This window comes from Leucopleurus acutus (genome assembly GCF_964270905.1).
Source record: "Leucopleurus acutus genome assembly, chromosome: 6".
NCBI lineage: Eukaryota > Metazoa > Chordata > Mammalia > Artiodactyla > Delphinidae > Leucopleurus > Leucopleurus acutus.
Window position 1 is genome coordinate 117,075,332 of NC_139149.1, and position 27,893 is coordinate 117,103,224.

The window sequence follows — 27,893 nt, forward strand, 5'->3', positions numbered from 1 at the left end:
GACACGGCCAGCTGCTGGACACCGCAGCCTCCCCACCCCTCCGCAGGATTCCCAGGCTGACCATACACAGCGTGCTCAGTGGGCACCGGTGGGACCGAAAGGAGGACCAGCCCCCTCCCCTTGGGCTCCTGACTCAACCAGCAATACTCCCTCTGCTTCTCCCCGTCTGCCCCGACCAGGCACCACTGCCCAAGGACACCTGGTCAGACCCCAGCCCCACCATGGCGCTTGGGAGCCAGCCTGCCAGGGACACAGAGGGCCAGGGCTTGGGTCTAACGGCTGCTGGACGGTACGAGTTGCTGTGAGGTTTCTCCTTAAGCGACCACACTTTACCCTCCTAGGGGGCAGGCTGCTGGCAGGGCTGAATGATACAGCATGTTAAGTGTGACCACTTTCCCAGAAACAATAACAGCCATGGACGAGAGTTAACAAGAGTTGTCTTCCTGACCCTGCGGAGACACAGTTAAGCACTTTTAGCCACATTTAAGGGGTTCCCAGACTCTGGATATATCTCATTCACACCGCGTAGCCCTGAAGTACAGAACACAAAACCTGGTGATAAAGAGACAAAAAGATGAAAAGTGCTTTGCCTGCAAATGATGTGCTCACGCGTCCAGACCTTCCTGGCATCAGTGATGCTTCCAATGCACAAACAGAGCAGAGTTCTGAGTTGGAAAAATACTGTATCTTCCGCCTAAAAAGCACTTTCAAATACGCCATGAGGACATTAAGGTTTAATGCTCTATTTTCTGTATCAACACATATCTTAGGGTCACCACTGCTGGTACCACACCTATGCCTATAAGATGGAGAAACGGGGAGTCGCCGACCTCATCCCGTTGGGCTCGTGCGGACGTGTGGCCAGCTTCAGGCGCAACTGAGCGCGCGAGACACTTCCCAGCCAGCCTCCGAGGGCCCGCTACGCCGTGACCGGTAAATGTTTGCTTCTCGTGGTTCCTGTTCCCTCCCCTTCAGGCCCCACAGCAAGCGCCTTCTAACTCTCCGCGTCTATGGCAACAATCACAAAACAAACTTAATGGGGTGCGACAGCTGGTGATAAACATAAATAACCCAAACAATCTAATTTCCACCCTGGTTGGGAAGGCCTTCATCTTCCTTCCTCAAGAGCTGAGGATCCTGAAAGGACACAGCTGGGGAACCCGCCATGCAGGGCAGAGTGGGCCTTGGTCGGGTGCCAGGGGTGAGCTCGGCCAGCCAGCCCGTTACGGGGCACCTGAGAGGCACAGGCGGGGCATTTCTGGTGGAAGATGGCAGACCAAACACCATCATTTATCCCCACCCCTCCAGAGCCCGCTAAAAAAAATCACCAACACAACTGCAGATAAAAGGCAAATGAGAGAGAACCAAGCTCTACGAGAAAAATCATGGGTGAATAAGGGGCACCTGCCTCACCAGACGTAAGAAACCGAATCAAAGCACCCCGAGGCTCAGGAGTGGCCGCACCAGGACCCCTGACGCAGGAGACGGACCTGTTCCGGGAGCACAGAGGTCCCCAGACCCCTGCGCACCCCACAGAGCAGGAGACTCATCTTCCGGGAAGGGCGAGGGTGCTGCAGTGACAGCGCTGCTCGCCGGCTGCGGGCGGCCTGGGTCACGCCTCCCAGCGGGGTGACCAGGCTGACCAGCCCCACGGAAGACGTGTCAGAGCAGGGCACGGAGCCCCGGCTGCCAGCGCCCCCGAACCCCCGAAGGTCCCCAGCCTCTGGTGCTCTGTCCTAAACATGAGTGGACAGGCCAGGAAAACCGTCACCATGGAAGGCAGAGCCCAGGCGGACAGACAACGGCACCTGGGTAGCAACCTGCTGCTCAGGAAGAAGGGCAGCCCCACTGCCCACACGGCCCTCAGGGTGGAAGGCAGGCCTCGGGGAGACAAGGGAACCAGGCCTCGGTGTCCGGAGGGAAAGCTGTTTCCAAACCCATAATCGCACCCCCTGGTTTGGTGAGATTTGAGTGAACATAACAGGGAAACACAAGGAAGAAGAAGAAAAGAAAAAGTAGGAAAAGAGAAAAGCAACAGAGACAGAGCCCAGCCGGTCCCTCCGGCTCCTGGCGCATTCGGAGCGGACAGCTCCATGGAAGCCCAGACGACGCAGACCATGTAACAGGCGCAGCTCTGTGCCCCGACGGGCTCGCAGCTGCAGGAACCCACACAGCTCCCAGCCTCGGGGCCCTTGCGACCGACTGTCAAGGCCAAAGGCGGTGAGTGACAGCGGGACGAACGAGGGACGGGGCTGGATTTACGGTACATGACGCAGAAACGTGAGGAGGGCTTGGCTCGCTCTCCTCTGTCTGCAAACACCATCGAGAGGCACAGGACCCAAAACTTGGTCCCGTTAAGAACTACCGGGGGGATGATCCATTTCCTAGTGGGTAAATTCCACCGCCAGCGAATTTATCAGACTCGAGAGGGCAGAGGCCTCTGAGGGGAGCAGGCCGGCACCGAGGCCTGAGTTCCGAAGCTACAGCCTCTGTCCCTCTCCTCTCTGGAGCTCAGTCCCCAGGCAGAAGGGTGGTGCCTGGGAGCACTTCCTCAGCCCTGGGTCCTGAGGGCCGGCGCTGCCACTCTGGTTGAACTGCTGAGGTTCTCGTGGCCACAAATCAAACCCACACGTGCACCTGCACAGCCGTCGGCAGAGAGGCGGGGACTGCCAGCTCATCCGCGGCGACAGGAGTCCTCTCTCCGTGGGCCAGACCCACGTGCCAGGCTCAGCATTAAAGATGGATATGTCAGCATTAAACATTGAGTAGGTCCGGGAGCTCGATGTAGCAAAAAAGCAGGCAGGCTTCTAACCTGATAATACACAGCATTCAAAGAAAAGCCTGAGCAGATGTGGGTCCTCATTCTCAACATGACTCCAAGCATTTTTGTTGTTAGGCTTCTCTACACCGGCTGGTTTTGCTTCGTTTTAAACAGCAGTCCTAGGGGCCATCACAAAGGCCTTTGGGCTGGTTGGGGGTGGCAGTCATGCTGGAGGGATCAGCAGAGCCGGGGCGGTGGGCGGGCAGACCACAGGGTACCAGAGAGGCGGAGCGTGGTGAAACAGAAGAGGGACAGACAGCATCGCGGGGCCTCCCGTGTGCCAGATGCCCGCCTGCTTCCCGGGCGCCGATGCCTCTGCCAGGCCGAGCAGCCACATGGCGCCAGACAGGCAGCCCGGGCTCCAAGGAAGCGCCACACGGCCGAGGGGAGGCAGGTCCTGCTGCCCGGCCCCCAGGCCTCGCGGTAGCTCCGCTGGGCCCAGCCCTGCCCCTGCCCTCACTTCTCCTAACACGGAGCCCGGAGTGGGGGCGCAGGGATGGAGCTCTCGGCAACGGGGTGAGGAGGAGAAGGAACGGGACAAAAAGACATCCTGCGTCTGCACCACGTGCGATGCTGCCCCTGGCTGGCACGGCGGCGTTCCCAGACAGAGGCACTGCCCACGGGCGCTCACCAATCTGGTGGGAGAGGGGACAGGTGCGGGGGCTGGGAGTGAAGCAAGTGGCCAGAGAGAAAACGGGGAGGCTCTGAAGACTCCCAGGAGGACAGCCCGGGAGACCAGGAGGGGCTGGGGAAGGGGCGCTGGGGAAGGGCAGCCTTGGGAATTCTGAGTGGTGATGGGGAACCTGGAACCTGGGGATGGATCCCTGGGCGTGACACCTGGGGAACAAGGCGGTGACACAGGAGAACAGTGCAGGACGGCGCCCCCTGGTCCAGAACCACTCTTGGCTGTAAATCTACCTGTTCCCCCAGGCGACCCTGAGGCGTTTCCAAACAGCTCATAGATGCACGCAGCAAGGCAGGGCCTCCACGGCCGGGGCCGTGATGACACTCGGGCTCTGAAGCCACGTGGGCTACAGACGCCTAAACCTGGCCTTCACGTCATGACGACTCACCAGGCCCGCACGTGAACTTGAAGGAGGGAAGTGGAAAAATTCTCAACCTTTGTTTAAACGAAGCAAACAAACTATCGGAATCCTTTTCTAATTTTTCAAACTGTTGGATTTTACCTTATGTCTCTGTGTTCTATATTTTCATTTTCCTCCACAAATTAAAACAAGCTCATAGGAAAAGCAAGGCAGGCAACCTCTGTGGCTCGAGCACGTGCTCTGTGCCCCACTGCGCGCCTGCCCGCTCTCTGCTGCAGCCAGAGGGCAGCCGGCCTGCGGGCCAGCGGGGAGCTGTCACCCAGCGATGGGCCCCTGGCCTGCAGAGAAGAGCAATGTGCAGAGTCGGGCCTGGCCCCAGAACGAGGAGACCAAGGTCTGCTCCCCTCCTGGTGTGCAGCAGGCGGCAGCCTTAGGGGCCCCCAAAGGTGGCCCACGACGCTTTACTGTGCTACATCTCAACCCCAGAAACCCAGCTTGGCATGAAAAACACACAGAGGAGGATCCGGTGAGAAGTAAGACAGGTAAGGTTTTACGGGGGATTTATGACCACCGTGATGAACGCTTCCTGTGCCATGAAGGGGCGTCTGCAGCCTCCCCCGAGGTCACGTGTGTCCTCACGCTGGCGTCTGCTTCGCATTCTCTCTCGCCAAACCAAACCGAACAACAAGAACAACACGACATGCCCGGGAGGCGTGGGAAGTTTCAGGCACCAGCTAACCTCAGGTAGCTCCTGTTCCAAAATTCGAGGACGGTCAAGCCATTCAATAACCCCTTTGACAGTGCAGTGGTCAAATACTCTGTCAGATTTGGGAATCCGTGGCTAGAGCCAAACCTTACTTTTTAAAAATTAGTTTGGATAAGTTCTCTAGAGTTGGGGTAGTTTCTTCAAGTTTCCAGAATTTTCTTTTAAAAATTACACCCCTGTTATACAGCCTTGAAAGAAAACCTCGATAACTCTGACTGAAACCCATGTTTACGATGAGGGCGATGGAGCCCGTAGCAGAGGCTCCTCTCTAGTCAACACCCCATCCTTAAAGCCCCACTGGTCCAGAGGTCCCCAGCATTCTCCAAAGTGATCTTTTGCTCCAGCGGCACCCCTGGAGAGCAGAAATGGGTCCCTGCCCCGTAAATGACACGCTGGGTGACCCTGGGGAAGCGGCCCTGCCACTCGCCTCTGGCGGGGAACAGGCAGGAAGGGCGCGGGGCCCTGCAGCAGGCCACCACAGTGGGCGCCTCGACATGCCTCCCGCTGCCCCTCAGGGCTGCTTTCCTCCCCCTTCCTCCCGGGCACTGAGGCTTCTTCTCCTCCAGCCGCTTCACTCCACCCAGGCGCTGAGCACCTACACTGTCCAGCTCCGAGGGAGCTCAACTTCCAGGTCTGGAAGCAGCATCCTACACACTCACTACAATGTCTCTTTTCTATACTAAACATGCCTTGCTTTTATAATCAGGGAAAAAGTATGTTACTTCCCAAAAAAGTCAAAGTGATTCAGAAATGAAGGACTGAAGTGTTTTTCAAGTCCCCTGGCACAGGCAAGTGTGTGATCTCTCTCCTAGAGGGCCACCTCTCACCTCTTCCTCTGCCCTCACGCCCCACCATCTCTCCCGGCCGAACTCTGAGCTTCCAGGGAACCCTCCACGGCTCCCGCCACCCTGTCTGCGCCCCCAAGTCCCCACCCAGGAAGGAAAAGGACAACCTCCCAGGAAGGGTGAAATGGTGTACCCTCATTCATAACTTGTGACACTCCATTTAGTCCAAAAAAAATGAAGAAATATGATGCACACACAGAACAAGAGTAATGAAGGAGAAGTTGCAATTAAGTGGTAGGCAAATGGTTGTTATGTTTTCTCTCTTTTATAACAGAACTATTTCACAGCGAAAAACTTTAAAACAAGAAAAAAAGAAACACAAAAAGAAGGGAAGGCTTGTTTGCATATAAAAAGTTAAGGGGGAAGGTGGAGGAATCAGAATGAATCCAAAATAAAGAGTATTTTAGCCTGTTCCTTCTACAAGACAAACTTTTCTAGTAAGAGATATTCTTGTAGGAATTACCTCAAGTCTCAAGTCCAAATGGCCCCAAAATAGAAGGTATGAATAGTGCTTTTTTATTTGAAGTAAGACTTCACAAGGACTAACGTATTTAAGGAGAACCGTTATCAGAAAGATGGTTGAGCATGCTGCCCTCAACGGCCAGGAACAGACGAGAAATGAGCAGAGATCCAGGAGAGGAGGGCCCCGTGGGCACTCCTCCACGCACAGCGAAAGCTGTACGTTCAAAGGAACAAGCTCCCACGGTGAATGTCTGAGTGATTCCTGCAAATGATACGCATGTATCAGTGTGTTTTCGGACCGCCGAGAGTCAGAAGAGTACTTAAGATTAAACTCAATGGTTGGAAAATGTGCAACAGCAAACTGGGATCGACATAAAAATACATCTAAAAATGTTTCCACTCCCGTATCATAAAAATGTGGCTTTACAGAAATCGTTGTACTAATTTTCAAATTATTACGTAAGCTGAGATTCACATTTCTTTGTAGAACGTAATTTACAGTGGTTGGAATGACCAAAAAGGGAGCGTTAGGAACGCCCTTCACTTCAGCAGCTTCTAAGGCTCAGCTCACGGAGAAGCCTCCGCAGCCGGCCTGGGGAGCGCAGCCCCGTGTACACCCCTCCTTCTGCTGCCCGCTGCTCACAGGCATCGCGCCCCCCCAGCAGAGTCACCCTGAAAACACTGACCCCCGATGACACCAGCAAGCACAGCCTCGTCCTCTGACTCTGACCAATGGAATCTGGAGGTGCAGTGTTACCGGCTCCCATTTCACCGGGGCCCCCTCCCCGATATGCCGTCTCTCAAGTGGGGCACTTCCCCCAAAAGAAGAGAAGGGGTGTAACAGACCCCAGGGGCTGTCCTAGCATCTGAACACCAGCACTGTCACAGCCACGTCCCATGCGTGTTCAGTACCTGCCCACAGGACATTAAGAGATGACATTTCTCCAGGAACTACTGAAAATCAGACACGTAGACTTGATCTCTGTCAGAATGCTGCGGAGTCGGCATTACTAGCCCATCGAGGAAACGAAACCGAGAGATCGGCGGCTTGCCTAGAGTCACACGGTCAGCGGGTCACCAGGATTCCAGGTCCCGTCCGTCCAGGACTGCAGTCCATGGTCGGTCTGTACGTGGAGCCGGGAAGCCCACACGAAGTCTCAACCAGCAGGGTGCGCTTCTCAAGCCAGAAGACGAACTTGAAGCCCACCCACTTTCTGGTTCACTTGGAAACCACCTTTTCACAGTCTATCAAGCTACTGAAAAGCTTCTTCCTCCATCCCACACTGGGCGAGCACCAGGAAGCTGTCTGAAAATGCCCAAGCTACACAAGGCACCGGCAAAATGAACTCAAGAGAAAGGGAAATCAGCACTGCCTCCCTTGCTGGGGCCAAAATGAGAGAGAGCATCTTCGTCTTCAGCTGCTGTTTCCAAGCCCTCTCCCCTGCCCTGCCCCCAGCGTCCTCGGTTAACAAGTAACCTGCTCCACGGGTGGGTGGAGGGTGAGGGAGAGGCGTGGGCACCGCTGCAGGAGGCCGGAGCGCCGCAGACAAACAACCCGAGCTTCGCGTCTGGGGAGGTGCCAAAAATGATCCCTGGCAGGCTTCAGAGAATCTCTATGCGAAGAAAGAAATCTCTTCTCTGACACTTCCAGCCCTGCCTCAAGCTTTGGTTTCTTTTTAAGAGGATGGGGAAGGTGAGGCGACGGGTGGGTCAGCCGGGCGCTGGGGCAGAGGCAGGCATCTATGTGCCCCCCACCTCTGCCAGGCCTGCCCACGGAGAGAGCGGGCAGAGGGGGGACAGGAAGGCTGGGGTTCAGGAGGTGCCGCGAGGAACAAACCACAGAGACGGAGGCCTCAGGACACAGCAAAGGCAAGGGGCCAGCAGTGTCGCCCTCAAAACACCAGCTTAAGAGCGTATGTGGAACGCTGACAACGGTTCCCTTCCATACACCCTAGGCCTTCACAAGGCTCGTTTTAGTCTCAATAAGGCGAAGGAGCCCATGAAGAACGGCATCTGGGCTCTGAGTTGAAATCCTGGAGGACAGTAGATGGAGGGTTAGTGTTGTACAAAAAGAAAAAGGAAAAGCTCCCACGGCCGTGTGGATTCGGAAAACATTGCCTACGGCGTGATATTTAGGAATATCATATATGGAATGAGAGATTTCTAATCACGGCTGATGCTTTTTCGTCAATTACACATGGAAAGCTGCTTAGGAGACATCACTGACTCACTCTCCCCCGAGGAGCCTGGGGCCCTGGACCCAGCGTGACCTGCCCTGCAGCATCCCCAGCTCAAGCTCAGCGCTCTTCCCCCAGACTCTCGTACAGCTCAGGGCCTGGAGTTAGACCCAAAACAAGCAGTTCTTACCTTTGGGAAGGACACACCCCATCGGAGCTCAAGACAGAAAAAAGGCCCTGCGTGTCTGTGCCACTTACTTAGGAAGCATTAAGCGAAGCCCCCTACATTTCCAAAACCAGTGGCCTATTTTTACCCCAGGAAAGAGCAGCCAACTTCCGTGGACCTGAGACCCCACCCCCTTCTCTCCAGAGCCCCCCAGGACAGCGGAGACCCAAACACCCCTTCCGTGGCGCCTGGTGCGCAGCAGGGCTGGGCGTGCCGACTTACCCGAGCCGGGCATGTGGTTCACGCGGGCAGGGTTCAGCAGCTCCACCGGCTGGTCTCGGCCAGAAAGTCCATCTGGAGGACAGAGAAAGCATTTGGCTTCAGAAACTGCTCGCATCTCAATTAAAATACTTTACACTCCTGGCCTGCAAGGAGCACTTCCTTGCAAACAATGGAAGTGCACGTGTCCTTCTCACTTTTAAAGGAGACCGGTGTCATTTTTATTTGCGGAGTCAGAAAATAAAAGACCCTTTGTCGAACATCCCAACCGGTCCCCATCTCGAAAATGGCAAACACCAATTCTGGCCTGAGGGCGTCCGGCCGAGCTGCTGTGTTTTTACTTCTTTTCAGCAGCCACCTGATACCACTCAGCGTTTCTGCAGAGACCACAAGCAGTAAGATGAAGGCAGAAGAGTTACTCATCCTCTTCCCAGATATGGACCCGTGGCCCGAGGGCCACAGAGACACAGCCCCCAGAGGCTCCGGCGGCGAGGGCAGCCGTGGCTGTTGCCCACTTGCGGGACAGTCAAGGAAACTAAGACAAACAAACCCGCTCTTAGGAAGACATTGGGCCAGGTTCTCACAATGGAAGGAATCCTTTCTTCCAGGTCCACCTTTCGATCGTGTTCTGACTGCAAAGATGGCACCGAAACCACACACCCTCCACCTGGCACAGGCTGCCTTTAGACCACATTCCCTCAGACAGACAAGAAGGAAACTTCGGCAAAACTTCCAGGAATCACACTTTTGGTGTAAAATTAGCTTCTGACAACTGGTGTGAATGCCCGCAGGGACAAGCGCGTCATTACTGACGCTGACGTGTGGTCGGTCACACTCGTTACTGATTTTACGGAGAAAGCACTGGTTTCCCAGAGCAGCCATCGGCCCCCTCGGGCCGACTTGCAAATCATGACAAAAACACTTAAGAGCGCAGGTCTACTGACTCTGTACTAAAACTCTGCTTTTTGCCCCAAATGGACAGCACCTCAGGCAGCCTTCGAATGCAGTGTTCCATGACCCGTGTGTGTCTTTGGAGAGGCTCAAAGTCCAAGGACGAGAACAATGACCCCAAGGAGCTCCCAAAGCGTCTCCTGAGAACTGCAGACCCTCCCAAGGAAGCCGGGAGGCCTGTGAGCCGCGCTCCCACACCCTCGGGGAAAACGAGCTGCTCCCATGCGGTGCCCAGCCACTCCCGAGCCACAACGCGGGGACTCAAACGCTGGGATCTGGGGTCTCCTCTCCACAGCCAGCCACCCCTCCCCCATTCTGGCAGCTCACAAGACACTGGGCATATGTGGGGTTAGGACAGTCCAGGCTCCCCGAGGCAGGACGAGGACTGGGGACCACACTCATGCCCAGAAGCAGACCAGGCCCGACCGTCTGCACCAAGGCTTCTCTCCAGGCATATGACCCGCCCTGACATGGTCTGACGCTGACCTGTGGGCCTAATGCCATGTCCTGTGAGTCCCTTCACTGCCCCTCAGAAAGGGGCCTCAAGAGCTTCCCTGGTGGCGCAGTGGTTGAGAGTCCGCCTGCCGATGCAGGGGACACAGGTTCGTGCCCCGGTCCAGGAAGATCCCACATGCCGCGGAGCGGCTGGGCCCGTGAGCCATGGCCGCTGAGCCTGCGCGTCCGGAGCCTGTGCTCCACAATGGGAGAGGCCACAACAGTGAGAGGCCCGCGTACCACAAAAAAAACAACAAAAAAAGAGAGGGGCCTCAAGACAGTGATAGAAAGCACTTTCAAGCCTTTCTTTCTGAGTGTGAATAAGTGAAATGAAAATTTCATTTTCAGAACTAGAAGATTCAGGAAAGTCTAAACGTATTTTTAAAAATCCTAATCCCACAGTAAATACTTTCAGAAACACCAAAAATGGCTTTTGAAAATCCTAGTCCTGCCGCCATTTTCTGAGGGCAAGGCCAGGAGCTGGGTGCTAGAGGGCCACCCTGCCGGCCCTGCAGCTGCATCCGACCAAGCCCAGGGCGTTCCCTCTGGTGCCACCACACCTGGCGTGTCCCCCCCAAACCGTCACCTCCTCAGTGTTCTCCCTGAGCTTCCACCTGAGCCAAAGTTCTAGAACCAGACACAGTTTAGAAACCCAGAAACCAGCACAGCTGCCTCGTTTGGCAAATGAGGAAATTCCAGCTTCTGGGCCAGAGCAGTAGCGCTGGGCCTGCACCCCGGCTCGTGTGAAGGCCTTTCTGGAGTCTGGATCGAGCTGCTTGTGTCTGCCCCAAGCCCTGCAGGTCCACTTGCTCCAGAGCCACATGCCCGATGATGCCTGATAACACGCGACTTTCAGCCACGCTGAAGCGGGAAGACGCGTCAAGTAGCGAGAGCCCGTGATGCTGGGTACGCCGCCAGCAGCCCGCGCCCGTCCCTCGCCCTGCTCCTCTGCAGACCCCACCCCACCACCCTGATGCCCCCAGCACACCGCACGTTCCTCACTCTGAATGGAGGATCACAGAAGCCAAAAAGTAAGAGGTCTTTTCACAGAAGGCAGTAGATAGAATGGCACTGGGCAGAGACCTGAACCAAGAAAGGACCGGGCACCGGGAGACGAGGCCCAGAGAAGGGACGATAACACCAGGCCTCCCAGTCCCGGCCCCGGAGTCTCCCGCTAGCTGGTCTGGGTGCTCGAGGCTGGCAGGCCCGGGTGTGTGGCCCCGGGCACGCGGTGAGGACCCTGACATCACAGGGTGAAGACCCAGGCTGAGAACACAGAGGCATGCAGGGCCCTCTCGAGTCCCTGGAGGATTCAGATCTAAACATGGAGGGAAGACATACCAAGTCCACGGACACCTGTAGCAGGGCCCTGCGCGGCAGGGGCTGCTCAGCACGTACACGACAGTTTTAGGCACGAACGTCAGCTGTGGGGACAGATGTGATGCAGCATTGTTGCTCCGTGTCACGGGGACCAGAGCTGGTGACAAATACCACCGAGGGCCTTACACATCCAACTCCATAGCACAGGGCTCACAAAACAAACCTGAGGCTGTGAAGCTGGACAAAACCCCAGAACAGAGCAGGGATAGAGAAACTGCGTTTGAAGGGGCAGGGGCTACAGGGCCGGGGAAGACGGCTTACAGCCCAGACGTAAGCGCCACCAGCACGTGACCACGTAGCCACGGGGCACAGAGCAGCCAAGAAAGCAACGCAAGGAACCAAGGAGAAGGGATGGGAGCACGGCCTCCTCTCGGCCCGCGGAACACCCCTGCAAGCAGGCTTCCGCCCTAACCCCTCTCCACTGCAGAGTCTAATTTTGGAAACATCGCTGGATGGGACTGCGGTACTTCGTGTGCTCAAGCGGCATTTTATTTGGCGCAGGGAGCTGGTGGAGGAGCACACATGCAGAAGAGAAGCAGGGAGCACGAGGGTCCTCCGTGTCTCCCTCACCACGTGACTCTTCCGTGAGTGACCACAACGCACACGGTGGCACACGGGACGGCAGCGGACACGTGATCACGCGCGCACAGAAACAGCACGGCCCATTTAGAGAAGATGGGGTCCAACTTAAAAGCAACGCTTGGCTGTAATTCAGTGTGATGGGCAGGGGGTATCTCTAACTAGAATCGTAGCCTTTGGAGCCAAAGGAACCTAACTCGCAACTCTTCTGGCCTATTCCCCGCCTTTACACATGGGGAAGCAGCCCTGCAGGGCTGAGCAATGTCTGTGAGATCACGTACTTAGCACCCCAGAACCTGGCTCTGTCGCAACTAGGCCAGACACAAGCCTGAACTGGGCCTTGTACTCTGTACTCTGGTACTCAGCCAGACCTGTGCCGTTCAACCAGGCCTTCCAGTCACCAAGACCGAGTCCCCCCCCCAACCCCTAGGAATTTGCCCTCATCTGGATTAAGAAAGAAAGAGAGGGAAGAAAGTTGAGAAAGATAGGAAAACAGCAGGAAAAAAAGACAAGAAAAGGGGGGAGAAAAAGAAATGAAAGCATATCATAGTTGTAATTCCCCACTTTTCAGGTTCAATCTTCTAAAATTTCTAGAAAACAGCAAAAGAGTTCATAGAATCTTCTCTGGAAGAAGAGGTAAGTGACAATATTAACAATATTATGTCTCCCAATCCATGAACATGGAATATCACTTCATTTCATTTCTATCAAAAATGTTTTAGAATTTTGAGTGTAGAGATCTTGAACACCTTTAGATTTATTACCAGACATCTGATGTTTTAAGTAAAACATTATAGATAGTATTTTCAATGTCAATTTCTCTCTGCTGATATACAGAAATACAATCAAGTTTTATATATTGGCTTGGTGCTATAGAATCTGGTTAAACTCATATTCACTCTAATCGCTTACCTGAAGTTAGTCTGAATTTTCTACATGCAGAATCATGTCACCTTTGATAATGACAGTTTGTTCTTCCTCTCCAGACCTGATGCTTTTTATTTCTTTTTCTTGCCTTATTCTACGGTTCACATCTATGGTACATTATTGAATGGAAATAGCAAAAGAGGACACCCCTGTCTTGTTTCTGATCTTACTGGGAATGTTTTCAATACTTCACCTAGCGTTAAGTATAACACTTGTTGTAAGTTTCTGACAGATAACTTTATTAAGTTAAGCAAAGTCCCTTCTATTTCTACTTTGCAAAGCCTACTTTAAAATCATGTATGTGTGCTTAACTTTATGAAGCTTTTCTGTATCGATTCATATTGTTAAGTAATTTCCCCTTTCATCTGGTAACTTCCTTTTCTCATGTCAAACCAACCTGCATTCCTGCGATAAACCGACTTGGTTGTGTCCAGTGAGTTCTGAGGCAAAGGAAAGGAACAAAGTCGTACAGATATAGGGGATTCGAGTGCGGCCTGAAATCTTTTCTACTTTTGATTCCAAAGAGTTGGAGCCCTAGCCACACATGCCAGCCTTAGTTCCACACTTGTTCTTTTGTCAGGTGCATAAAAGAGCTGGAAAATTAATATTATAAAATGTGCTTAGTGGGGCTTCTTCGATGTAGGTCACCAAAATGAAATGGGGGTGACGAGGCTGCCTGTCACCCACTTTATATGACAGCAGGGCACGCACACCTCATCCTTCTCACAGAGCTGTTTCCAGACCGGCGGCCGCGGAATCTTCGGTATTTGGCAGCAGTAATAACTCAAAGTCTTCATTCCAGCCCATTTTCCTGTCCCTTTTTATCATACAAGCCTTTTATTTTAGAACAGGTGTGGATTTACAGAAAAATTTAAAAAGTACAGAGAGTCCTCACATACTCTGCACCCTGCTTCCCCTGTGATGAACATCTTACATTAGTATGTCTGGGGTGTCGTTAACTGAAGTCCATGCTTCGCTCAGGTTTCCTTGGCTGTCCCCTAGTGCTCTCTTGCCGTCCCAGGACCCCACCCAGGACCCCGCATGACATTCAGTCATCACCTCCCCTCAGCCTCCTCTGGGCTGTGATGGTTCCTCAGACGTTCCTTGTTTTTGATGACCTTGGCAGTTAAGGAGTACGGGTCAGGTGGTTTGTCGAATGCCCCTCAATTGGGATGGTCTGATGTGCTCCTGATCGGACTAGGGTTGTGTGTTTAGCAGGGAGACCACAGAGGGGAAGTGCCACGTCCATCCTGTGGCACCACATCCCACCGACATGGCGCACCCACTGATGCTGACCTTGACCACCCGGCAGAGGTGTGTCCATCAGGTCTCTGCACAGTAAGACCCACATCCCACCGACATGGCGCACCCACTGATGCTGACCTTGACCACCCGGCAGAGGTGTGTCCATCAGGTCTCTGCACAGTAAGACCTGTGGCATTCTTTCCATATGACATTCTTTGGAAGAAAGCCACTACACACTGCCCACACTTGTGAAAAGGCCTGAGCTTTCCTTGCCGCACGACTTCTCAGGAGTTAGTACGAGTGGACCTGCTCCCAAGGAGGTAGTGGGAACACCGGGGACAGAGGGCAGCCCAGTTTTGGGTCCCAAGGGAGGAAGCAGAAGCCCGGGTACAGAGGGGCAGGGCTCAGCCAGAACTGCAGCTGGTGCTCAGGGGGCGGGCGGGAGGCCAGGCCCTCGCTCTGCATTTCCCAGACTCATCTTTGAAGGTTTGTGTGAGAATTAATTCTTATCTTGAGGGCTTCCCGGGGCCTGGGGAGAAGCTGGAATATTTTCTCGCAGTAAGAATGATGGTATGCCTCCCCTTCACCCCGTTTCCTCTCCCTTCTGATCTGTCGTGAATTCAGATCTTACAGAGAACTTGCCAGAAGGTCTGCAAAGGAAAGGGGGTTCCGCCCTAACAGATGTCCAAGTCTGGGTTTTCCCTCTGCCGCCCGGATCCTTAAGGCTCCTGTACGTCTGTGATGAGGGTCTGGAGGGTGAGGTGGCCCCGTTTCCTGGACACGGAGCCTCAGTCGAGAAGCAGGAGGCTTTCAAATCTGGAGCCGCACGTGGGCCAGGCCTGGGGAGACCAGTGCTGGGGGGCGGAGGCGCTGAGCTCCCTCAGTTTGGGGCCACTTCGAGGGCTGATCCTGCAGGACAGAAGCCCCGGGTCCCTACACACTAACTTAAGGAGGAAAGGCAGAATTCCTGCGGTGGTGATATTTGCGTTGCTGTGTGTGTGCTACTGTAAAACCTGATGGAGAACAGTATGGAGGTTCCTTAAAAAACTACAAATAGAACTACCATGCGAGCCAGCCATCCCCCTATGGGGCATACACCCTGAGAAAACCGTAATCCCTAAGAGCCATGTAGGGCTTCCCTGGTGGTGCAGTGGTTAAGAATCCGTCTGCCAATGCAGGGGACATGAGTTCGAGCCCTGGTCCGGGAAGATCCTACATGCTGCGGAGCAGCTAAGCCCGTGCGCCACGACTACTGAGCCTGCGCTCTAGAGCCCCTGAGCCACAACTACTGAAGCCCACGTGCCACAACTACTGAAGCCCATGCGCCTAGAGCCCGTGCTCTGCGACAAGAGAAGCCACCGCAATAAGAAGCCCACGCACCGCAACGAAGAGTAGCCCCCGCTCACCGCAACTAGAGAAAGCCCGCGTGCAGCAATGAAGACCCAACACAGCCATAAATTAATTAATTAATTAAATTTTAAAAAAATATATATTTTTTTTTTAAAAAAAAAAGAGAGTCATGTACCCCAATGTTCATTGCAGCTCTATTTACAATAGCCAGGACATGGAAGCAACCTAAGTGTCCATCAACAGATGAATGGATAAAGAAGATGTGGCACATATATACAATGGAATACTACTCAGCCGTAAAAAGAAACAAAATTGAGTTATTTGTAGTGAGGTGGATGGACCTAGAGTCTGTCATACAGAGTGAAGTAAGTCAGAAAGAGAAAAACAAATACCGCATGCTAACACATATATATGGAATCTAAAAAACAAAAACTGGTTCTGAAGAACCTAGGGGCAGGATGGGAATAAAGACGCAAACCTACTAGAGAATGGACTTGAGGACACAGGGAGGGGGAAGAGGAAGCTGGGACGAAGTGAGAGAGTGGCATGGACACATACACACGACCAAATGTAAAATAGACAGCTAGTGGGAAGCAGCCGCATAGCACAGGGAGATCAGCTCGGTGCTTTGTGACCACCTAGAGGGGTGGGATAGGGAGGGTGGGAGGAAGATGCGAGAGGGAGGAGATATGGGGATATACGTATATGCATAGCTGATTCACTTTGTTATAAAGCAGAAACTAACACACCATTGTAAAGCAATTATACTCCAATAAAGATGTTAATAAACTAATTAATTAATTAAAAAAACCCTCGATGGAAAAAAAGTTTTTTTTAAAAATTGGTTACCCTTTATAAGAATGACGGAAAAGTACGCAGTTCTCACGCCTGGTGAAAGGTGCTGACCCTGCCTGAATGAAGATGGAAAGGACCAGCCAGCTGCTCGGAGGCCTGGCCGCCAGGATGGGAGCACAGGGCAGGGTCTGCAGGCCAGGCTCGCCCGCTGACCCCCACCCAGGGCCCTCCCACGTCATGTGAGTCTGTGCAGAGCTCTCGGGGGTGTCCCGGGACGCTCAGGGGAGGCCAGCATTCCCTGCACCAGACCTGTGGACCTGTGGAACCCTCCTGCTGGAAGCTTGACCCTCTTGTTCATTTAAATCATAAAAGGGGGCTCAGTACACTGAAATGTCACAAACGGAAATGATTCATCAGGTCAGCAAAATACTCACATTCCCCCAGGGCCCTTCCCCTGACACCACAGGGGGTCTCAAACTCCCCCCAGCACCTGGCCTCCCTCCCCTCTGCTTCCCGCGTCCTTTGCTGAAGGGCCCCCCATCCCTCTGGCATCCTCCACCCTCCTTCAGAGCCACATCCAACAAAGCCCCCGCCTGACCGATACCGGCACCACTCAGGTGCTGCATACACTCAGGTGCTGCACACACTCAGGCGGACCAGACGGGCACCTCCCCTGTGAGTTCTGCTAAGAGCCTCCAGCATCTCAGTCCATTAAATGTCTCTTTTCCTCATCATGCAAGCTGTGGAAACATAGCAAAGTTCTATAATAAAGCTTGTGTGTGCCCATTAATATGAATTAAACTTTAATGAGCTAAGCGTTATGAATTCCTGAGGCACGCACGTCCAATACAGTTTACGTGTATTTATCAGAGAAAATGAAAATGGAAGCTAGACCCTTTTTCTCTAGGCAATACTTTTCCTTCAGGAAAAACAGGCAGACTTTGCAAAGGTCAGGGCTGATCTTTGAGGTTTTCTTGTCCTTCCCCTGGAAATCAAATCTAGCTCCAGCTACCAGTTTATAGGAAATACGTGTTTAAAGGAACAGGTTCAAAGGCCCCAGGAGGCTCTGATCAGTCAGGTGTGGAAGGACAAAATCGAAGGGCAAAAGCCCCAGCTCCTCTGTTTACTGCAGAGTAAACCCTGCAGAGCCGTCCCTCAGTCCCGGGTTTGCATCCTGATTTGAACACATGACAGCACCGAGACTCCTTTAAAGACAACGAGCAAACATGGAACACAGCTTGGGTATAAGATGATCGTTGGGAATTATTATTCATTTTGTTGAGTGTGACAATGGGATTGTACCTGTTAGAAACACACACTGAAGTATTTATGGGAAAATGGTGTGGCATCTGGGGCTTGTTTTAAATTCTCCAGGGGATAAAGCTTGGAGAGGGGGGACCTGATGAAGTGGGCATGGTCAGAAAGCTCGGTGTTTCTATGGGCACAGGGGATCTCACTATATGGACTACACTTCATCTTTTTTTAAAAAGTTTTTCATGATACGAGTTTTCGAGAGATGCCAAGACAAGCCCCTCTCTTCCTGTTCCTAAGCATCTGTCCTCGCTTCACATCCACCAGCTCATCAGTCTAACTGGTTCTCTCAGTGACATTCCTAACCACCTCCAGTTTATTACCAGCCCCTAGCTGTGCAAGCACGCAAACCCTCCCGGCTCACGTTCAACCCAACAGACGGGTCCTGAGCATCTGAGATGTGACCATGGGCAGGACACAGGCCCCAGCTGGTGTCAGGCAGAACTCAGCCCCGGCGAGGGTGGACCGGCCCTCACCGATTTGAGATACGACCCACAGACCGGAAAGCTCTGGTAGTGAGGAAGGACACACAGCGAGTGTGACCACGGGCCACCAGGAGGGGCTTGGACCACAGCTGCCCCGGGCGGAGCAGGCTCTTTCCAGTCCCCAGGTCCCAGGTCCAGCTCGGAGCTGCACCACGGGAAGGAGCGAGGGCCAGGGAGGGATGTGCGAGGGAGCGAGTTAAGAAAACAGCTTCGCGGGTGGGCAGCGCTGGAGCCCAGGCCGCTGTGCCCTGGGAGGCCAGACAAAGGCCGGCTCTGTTCTCCCTGGCCCCGGGCAGCCTTTCCTGAGGGGGTTTTCTCAGCTGCCTTTCAGATGGTCCTCCAGGGACGGTCTGCCCCTCCACCCCCCTCCCTAGTGAGCTGACAGCTCTCAGCTGTCCCCATCGCGTGGCCCGGCCCAGCTCAACCGTTAATAAGAGACTTAGAAAATCAGGAGAAAATGTCCTTGCCCGCCTTTGAAAACAGATCCGTCTCTGCTCCAGAGACGCTGTCCATCTGCCCCCTGGGGAGGACATAACGGAGTGAGTCATTCCAAAGCTGTTGGTACCGCTCTGGAGACGCAGGAGGGGAAAGAACCTCGGATGCAAAAGGTGCAGATTTCTCAGACTCTGTGTAACAAATAACGGACCACAGAGTCCCATGGGAGCCCCGCACAAGAGCACGCAGTGAACCCGCATCTCTGCGCTGAGGCAAACTCGCTTTCTGGACAGATACCCCCGGCTCACATCAGTAATGACGAGAAGTAGCAGAGTTACCGGCAAAGGCTGAAAACTAGCTCTGCAGCCCACTTGTCCATAACCACGCTTCCTCTGGTTGCTCAGACCAACCCACACGCCTGTGAAAATCCACAGGCAATCCCACCACCACTGTTTTCTGCCGCTGTCCTACCTTCTGAACCAACACCTGTTAACTGCCGAGCAGTCTAGTGAGCAAAGCTCCCACCTGAGTTCATCTGCTCACAGACAGAGCAGACCTCTCCCGGGAAGGAGGCCGTGTGGCCCTGGGGGACTCGGGGTCGGACAGGCCTGGCTTCCCCAACACGCAAAGCTTCATGAGTGATCGTGTCGTTTCAACCCAGCCTCAGTTTCCTCCTGTGTTCAGTGGAGAGGTAAACTGACACAGGAGTAGATGAAATAAAGTAAATAAAGAAAAAGATACAAAATGTGCCCCTCCCACCTCATCTGTCCCTCTGTGATGCTAGCGGGCAGTCCCGCCTGCACAGAGAACGCACATCTCATCCCACAGCAAGACGCCTGATGGGGCAAAGCATCTCCTGAAACTGTGAGTCCGCCACTAAAACCACTGGCTGGATGACCAGCTCCCCGCACACTTTCCACACTGCTGAGCATTAAAGATTAGCTGAGAGGTGTTTGTGGTTAAGTGACAGGAAGCCGGAAAAGAGGTACATGTTAATAAGCAGCTCACGAGAAATGAGTCACTGACTCAAAACAATAAACCCCAAACGGCCACTTGGAACAAGTCCGCGCAGGCAAGTTCACAGTGTGGCTGGAGAGCGTCTGCGGGGAGCGTGCCCCGGAGACCCGGGCAACATGGACACCCGAGCTGCGGCCCTGCTCACCCTCCCGGCCACGTCGGACTCGAAAGCACTGCTAGTTCTTTGTCTCGAAAAAGGGCTCCTTTGCCCTTTCCCTTTACTGCAATGGGAGGGCCCAGAGGGACTGAGAGAGGCCGGACTGACGCAGCAGCAGCTGCCCCAGGGACATACGGCCCTCGTGTCCCCCCGGCTGACGTCTGCTGATGTGTGCGATGGCCACAGCACCTTGGGTGGAGAGACCTTCTCCCCAGCTCTCTTTAGGACGATATTTAGTGTGGATATAGTTCATTGTTTCTAAACCACTGTTCTGGCCAGCTCCTCAACACCATCGGTCAAGTTTGCCTTCTAACTTAGAAATAACAGCTAACCAGTAACAGGCACTGATTAGGGGTCAGGTACCCGTCCAAGTCCTTCCTTCACATCAGCTCGGTCAGTCCTCACCAGGAAACGAATGGCATAAATACTATTATTGTCCGCATTTTAAAGATGAAGAAAGTCAGCAAGAGAGATGGTGACGGTTGTCTTGATAAAGGTCAGGAAGTTCTGCCTCTAAGCGCTGACCCACCAAGACACAAGGTCCAAATCACATCACTCAGTCATTCAGCAAATTTTACTGAACGAGTTACGGAGCGATTGTCCTCATTCCAGGGGATACAGCCTCGAGTGACATCGAGTTCCAGCACCCCAAACTGCCACTAGTGAAGAGGAGGTGACACACATAAACAGGTCGTGTGGGATCATGTGCTGAGCGGGATGTGATGGGGGTTATTCCTCAGATAGGTCCTTGGGAGGTGGAGACATCTGAGCAGTGCCTGAATGGCAGGTGAGAAGCAGCCGTGTAAACTATCCCAAGAGCATCCTAGGCATGGGGACAGCACGTGCAAAGGCCCTGAGGTGGAACAAACTGGGTGGGTCCCAGCTGAGTAACCGGGTCTCAGTGAGAGAGACAGGGTCAGGGGGGCCCCAGGCCTGGAGGCAGAGAGTATTGACCAGGGCCAGGAGGGACCGAAGAGGGGACAGAAGCAGGAAGAAGAGCTGGGAGGCCTGGAGGAGAACGGTGGCCACGGAGCTGGGAGCAACGGTCTGATTTGCGATCTGTTTTGAAGGTGATCCGTCAGGACTTCCGGCTGGATGGGAGGCGGGTGGCTGGAAGGCAAGGCCCCTCTCGGAGCATGAAGGACACAGAGGGGACTGCGGTGGGCTCACGCGTGCGGGGGGGAGAGGCGGGAGATGACGAACACAGATCGCTGGCCTTGCTGGCTCTAAGAGACCTGCTTTGAAGAGCAAACAGAACTTCGAAACCCCCTCTGCTCCTTTCTTTATGACTTTCTCAGAAAAAAAGAAAAGTTCAGGATTTGTCAGTGGCTCAAAATTCAAGTTAATAAATATTCGCATGTGGTTTATTCCACTCATTTTGCCAGTTTGTAAGTTTCCCGTCCTTAGCAGCATCTTTACTGCTGTGCTAATTTCTGCCATCCAGACTCTCAGCATCTTGGGTGGGGCTGCAGCCTTCTGAACTACTAAGTTCTCTAGCTGAGCTGCTACAGAAATAAAAAAAGAACTGGATATTAGATGACACCTACCCCACCCAGAAGTCTTTTGTCAGGAAACGGTTCTTAAAATACACACCAGCGGAGAAAGTATGTTTCATGGATCTTGCTGGTTTTAGTTTCTCTCGTGCCTTTCTGAAATGCACAATCCTACAGAGGCTCTTCATTTTAGAACTTAACCCTCGTCTGGAGGACGAGACCCGGCCATGCCCTGTGGCCGAGCAGGTGTCCGCCAGGGCAGCCTGAGCACGGGCCACCGTGAGGACGCTGCACGCTTCCCACCGGGCCGCACGTACGGCCTCCGGTTACGTGGACCGCCCTGGCTTAGCTCCATTTCTCTGGTCAGCACACCGCCAGGAGCCCAGTGTGCTCCGGGCCCCGCCTCAGGTGCTGGCAGCCCCGCGCTGACGGGAGGCCTGCCCGCAAGGACCGCGGGACGGAGGAGACGTGCAACTCGTGACACCATTTCACCCTCGGCACCCAGGTCTCCAGAGACCCTGGGCCTCCTCACCAGAACCAGCGGGGTGACAGTGAATTGGAGATTGGGCAGTTGTGACCAGACACTCGTGTCGTGTGGCCCGAGAACCGCCCGCCCTCCCGGCGGCTGTCAGGGCAGCTCCGCATGGTGGCTGCCTGTCCCCACTGCCAGCCCCCAGGAGCTCCATCAGGCACCGAACAGAAGGCACTCGGATTGCAGGCGTGGCGGGGCAGCACCACAAGTCCTTCCCGATGGTTCCGGGGCTCATGCTCAGCACTGACGTGTGACCCTCCACCAGGAAAAGGGAAAATCTCAAGGGCGCCGGCCCGGAGGTGTCCGGGAAAGAAGCCTCCTCCCCAACGCCGCCCTGCTCTGCAGGCCTGGACGGGAAGGGGCCTGACATCCGACTGTCACGTTCGGGCGGGCCCTGCTGCCGGAGGTCACGGCCAGAGGAAGACAGCAGCCGACTGGCTCGTGAGTGGCGCCAGGAGAAAAGCTGCCGGATCTGGGACTGGGAAACAGGCTTCCTCCGTCCACATGGTGCCCCCTCCACCCCTCCCCCGTGCACCCCACATCGCATCTCAACTGACAAGTGCAGCCCAAGAGCCTGCAATGGGCCTCCTCACGGGCACGCGGTCCTTCTGGAGCGTGGAGCTCACAGATGCACCAGCGGTGGTGAGTGGACGCCGGCTGAGGGGCCACCGTGGAGGGCGGGGGGCCTGCAACACGAGCTTTGAACCGTCTCAGGAAGCTCGACTTTCTCTCATTTCCGTACCGCCTAATAACATACAGCACGCTGTTCTTAAAATTAGATCCACCGCCTTAACTTTTTAAAAGATAACTTCACGGAAACAAGAGCTGGGCACACAAATCTCGCCCTGCAGATGCACAGCTGTCAGCATCTTAGCTGATGCGCAGAGAGCCTTCCAGTCTCCCAGGCAGGTTCGTGCAGCCACAGCCCCACCGTCACCTGCTCCACGCCTCGCACGTGCCCCTCGTAGCCTAGAGGACGGGCTCCCACTGCACGAGGCGGCCGGTTATTCAAAGGTGTCCACGCACGCAAGAGATTTCACCATTATTATCTAATGCAAAAACACCCCAGCACACCCCTTCCTCCAACAAAACTGGCTTTCCTGGGTCCTCTGAAAAGATGGTAGACAAGCCGTAGAAATCACTGTTACATTTTTGTTACACGCAATACGGATACACTCTACAGAGCACAGCTTCCCCCAAGTCAAGACGAACTAAACCTTATCATTATTCCTCTTATAACCATTTTTATACAACACAAACTTCAGTTTCTAAAAATACACTGATTACACTCTATCGTGTTCTATTTAACCTTCTAAAAATAGAGGTACTGACAGAAGCAGCAATTTGCTGTGAGATGTTAACTGCGCTGATGTCAGTGACAGGATACGGGTTTCTGTCCTTTGCATTCTTTAAAGCCTGTGGTTTCTGCGCGATTGCCGGGGAGTCCCGGGCACCCTGGTGGCTGGCGCCGAGGTTCTGACTGTGAGTGTAGAGACCGGGCACCAAAGCCCAGATCTGCTCCTGGGTGCCCCTGACCTCACACCAACAACCTGACCTCATTTTCCACATCTGTAAAATCGGTGAATGGCTTCACCTCACAGGACTGACAGGATGCGACGAGGCTCCCCGAGTAAAGCACCCCTGACTGACACCGGCTCACAGGAACATGCGCCTCAGACACCCCCGCCACGGGAGTACGCCCTCCTGCCCTCTCTCCCGGCAGCAGGCTCGTTAGTCCCCAGGGCATTCAGCAGCAGCTACGGAGGAAAATCAAAAGGCACAAGGGAAGAGCAGAGCAGGAGGGAAGCTCTTGCTCCCAGGGCTCCAGGGTCCCGTGCAGTCCTTCTTGGGCGGGTCCCGTGCCCTGTGGAGTCCTTCTTGGGCGGCCCAGGGGCCTGTGCAGCCCACCTCCCCTCCCCCTTCTCCTCCAAAGCACAGACGTGGCCCCAGAGGCCACACTGGAAAGTAGTAGACTGCTTTCCAATTGCCAGTGTGTTAAAAATGGCTGTTTTAAACAACCTGCCAAACTTTGAAAGCTTTACAGTTCTAAGAACAGATATATCCAAAATTTTAGACGACAATCCCTTATCTTCCCTGTTCTGTAACGGAGTAATTTTTTTTTTTGCGGTATGCGGGCCGCTCACTGTTGCAGCCTCTCCCCTTGCGGAGCACAGGCTCCGGACGCGCAGGCCCAGCCAGCCACGGCTCACGGGCCCAGCCGCTCCGCGGCATGTGGGATCTTCCCGGACCAGGGCACGAACCCGTGTCCCCTGCATCGGCAGGCGGACTCTCAACCACTGCGCCACCAGGGAAGCCCTGTAACGGAGTAATTTTTGAATGAAGAGAAAAGTAGAAGCAAAGCATTTCTCTCCTCCCTCCCTGCCACAGGCATGCAGAGCAGAGTAACCGGGTCTGAGTGAGAGAGACAGGGTCAGGGGGGCCCTGACCCTGTGTCTCTCACTCTTGCAGAGAACTATCCAGATTCTTCCCTACGAGCAAATGACCGGTTAATGCTCTGCTGGCCCTTGGTTTTGAAACTGCACAGTCCAGACTGGGACTTGAACCCACGGTCTTTTACCTGAGCTCACACACATAGTCTCATAGTCTCAGGACTTAAGGACTTAAGCTCAGGTTCTTGAGGTCTCGTCGCAGCAAGAATTCAGTGAGAGACTAAGTGATAGGTAAGAAGTGGATTTATTTAGAGAGAGACACATTCCATAGGCAGAGTGTGGTCCGTCTCAGAAGGCGAGAGGCCCCGGAATATGGGGCGGCTAGTTTTTATGGGCTGGATAATTTCACAGGCTGACGAGTGGGAGGATTATTCCAACTACCTCGGAGAAGGGGCAGGGACTTCCAGGAACTGGGCCACCACCTGCTTTTGGGGCCTTTTTTGGTCATGGAGGCTGTGGGTGTGTCATTTAGATGCTGATGTCTGTACTACAATGAGCGTATAGCGAGGCTCAAGGTTACGGGAAGCCGGAATCTTCTGCCGTCTTGGACCTAATTGGTTCTGACCAGTTTTTATGGTGTCCTACGGCTATGTCATTCTTTTAAAGGTTGTGCCCTGCCCCCTGCCCTCCTCCTTCAGTTTCAGGATGAACAGCCCCCTGGCCTAGGCAGCCGGAGCTCCACCTGGCTAGGCCACCCACACCTCACACCCCCCAGCGAGCGTCCTGAGCACCTGCAGCAGGTAGAGTAAAGTGAGAGCTTGAGGCGCATTTCCATCCCCAAGGTTCACCGCTTTTCCAGACTACGCTGAATTCATGACATAGCTTAATCTTCTCATGAGATATGATGATTCTCGGAACAGTTATTTCCTGTCAAAGTTCAACTCAGATGAGAAATCATGTACACTCCCCCCACCCCGTATTAGTTTGCTGACAATGAGTAGAATCGTGGGGAGAAGGAAATCTGTAGAAATTACACCAAACCCCCCCCCAAGAAAAGCAGCCTTTCTTAATCTATAACCAATTTCTCTGGTTCTTATACCTATATAGACAGATTATGTCCAACTACTTAGGCATGACAGCAATCTGTAATGAAAATCAGCACCATTAGGTGGGTACTCGGTTATCACTGATCGATCATTAAAGTAACCACAGACAATGAGAAAGAAGGGCAAACCTTTTAGCTCAACTGCAGGAAAGAGGAACTGGAAAACAACAGTGGTCAAATCCGGGCTGCTTGGTTGATGTTCTGAATTAACAGGGGCACCTGTGGCAAAAACCAATTTCACACTTTGGGAAACAAAGATACCACTAGCGTCCAAAGTACAGAGTTGAACAACATACAAAATTAATCACAACCTCAGGCTCCTGAACCTTGCTAGACTCAAGTCATCCAGAGAATTATATATAATTCTCAGATTATCTCAGAAGAAACAGCACTGGACTGAGAGCTAACTTTTCGGCCAAACAAGCCAGAAGACAATAAAATACCTTAAAACTGCTGAGTGAAATACAAGTCACCTACAGTTCTATACCCAGCTAAACTACCACTCAAGAAAAAGGGAGAAAAAGACATCTTCTGTCAAACAAAAATTGAGAATGTTTACCACGAAGAAACCACTGCTGAAATAACAACTAATGTGTTATTTCAGACAGAAGGAAGCCATTTCCAAAGTGAAAGAGTAAGATGCTAGGAGTAAGGGTAAGGTAATACACTATTAACGTGTAAGTCAATACAGATAAGGACTGAATACTAAGTTAATACAACCATCATATAGTTACTGAGACTACTTTCATTATGGGCAATACTGTTTCCTCAAACTTTTGCTTCAGTACCTCTGTGTATGTGTGTTTCAAAGCCACTGCCTAAAACACCTAGTTGGTTTCCTCTTAAGAATGATGAAAATCCTAAAAATAAACAAGGTTCCCTCTTCACTTTAACAGGGTAGGAAACTCATGGCCAAATTTTAGTTTGTTTTTGAATAATTATGCAGGACTTAAAACATGCATTTCTGGGCTCTCCTTCGCTTTGACAGACCATTATTTGTCCTTTGCTCTGATTTCTTTACCTTTATTCATACAGCCCTCCTGAGTGAAATAAGAATTAACTATAGCTAACCTTGAAATTGCACTGACTAGGTCCCAAAGCACTCCACACACCAATCGTCTGGCTTCTTCTCATTACAAAGAGGAGGCAGCCAGTGAAATAAGGCCCAGTTTGGGTAACTCTTTACAAAACTCTTTGCAGAAGCAGTTTAGTAGCACTGAGAACAAGGTAATAGCTCATCAATCCGACTTTAAACACAAAAAGCTACCAAGAATATGACTGACAGCAATCAACGCAGTGTTCCACCTGACGCCGTATTTGCATGTTGGAGAGCCCTTCTCTGAAATCAGCTACGCGTGTGCAAAAGCAACTCTGTGAGACATAATCAGCAAAGACTGCTTATCCTTTGCTGCACTCAGAAATTAGTAAAACGTAGCCAGCTCCTGGAAGAGGGCAAACCACTTTATGCAAATACTTTTGCAAAGGCTCTCTATTAATGCAAATATTATGTTTGTCTTTTATTTGAATGCAAACAGCATCTGTTTTGCACAGTCAATGGCATCGCTTTGTAGTTTGTGCTGAGCGACTCAAGTGTGTTCCAGCTGCTTTTTTTAGAGTTTGAAACAGATTTCGTCACAAAAGGAAGTGTACTGAAGAGTGCAGAAAGCAGGCGAGTGTGGGGCGGGTCCTGAGGAGACACCTTCACTTTTAAGGCAAGAGAGAAACAAATCCAAGAATGAATTCCGGAATCTACTTCTGGAACGGTTTGGCTTTGTGGGTGGGATTTTCCTTTTTAATAGTTTTGACTAAGGAAAAAATTAGGATTGCCTTTGATAAATTCCTCTGTTGGGAAAATATACTCAGAAGGCCAACACATGCTGGAAAGGAACAACTCGGTGGCATAAGGCTGCCATCAGAGCACCCAACCCAGAACCAAGGCTGGCCTCCGCGGAAAGCACTGACCTTACCCGCTGCATTCTCCTCATGCAATGAGGGTGGTGATGAGGAAGGCTCCTTGCCAACATGGCCATCCTAACAACACTGGATTAATTGTCTGCCTCTGCCACAAAATCAAGAGCTCCTAAGAGAGATGAAAAGTTGACAGTTTTTTTGTTTTTAATCCATGACGCTAAAACAATGACCAGTTCAGTACGGGTAGAGACCGGATGGATGGGTGAGTGGATGGGTGTGTGGATGAATCATGCTATAAATGAGGAAACAAATAATAAGAAATAACTGACCTGAGATCCTTCAGATTTCAAATATATTCAACTTCCAGATCTCTACCCAACCAACAGCACCTGGAAAGAGTGTGACCTCAAACATTAATAACACTAATTTTACCATCCATTTGCATGGAATGCAGATATATTACCAATCACATCCATTAGACCAATATCTTCATGGAATGGGCTGTGGAAGAAGGGGGAGAGCCTTGATACCTTCAGATGCCCCTCAAAATAAACATCTACTCTCGCATAAACTTGCCATTAAAACTCCAAAATACCTCTTTGGACAGATAACTCTAAACCTCCTAACAATCCCTTTACTAATTAACTTAGTTATTAATTACATTTCAAACTGACTAATTTCCCCAGATACACCGCTAAACATCTTCTGCTATTCATGCCTGCCTCTGATTCATATAGGAAGAGATCTGTTTTTGACCAAATACACTCTGAGCA

General features: G+C 52.7%; 1 protein-coding gene across 1 annotated transcript in view; it reads right to left on the reverse strand.

Moving 5' to 3' along the window:
• The window catches only part of HDAC4 (histone deacetylase 4), a 243,137-nt gene that overhangs the window by 141,750 nt on the left and 73,494 nt on the right, over nucleotides 1–27,893 (reverse strand). The window contains exon 2 of the mRNA XM_082841226.1: nucleotides 8,566–8,637. Within this exon, the coding sequence (XP_082697352.1) occupies nucleotides 8,566–8,637 (72 nt within the window). The remainder of the gene's footprint in view (nucleotides 1–8,565; nucleotides 8,638–27,893) is intronic.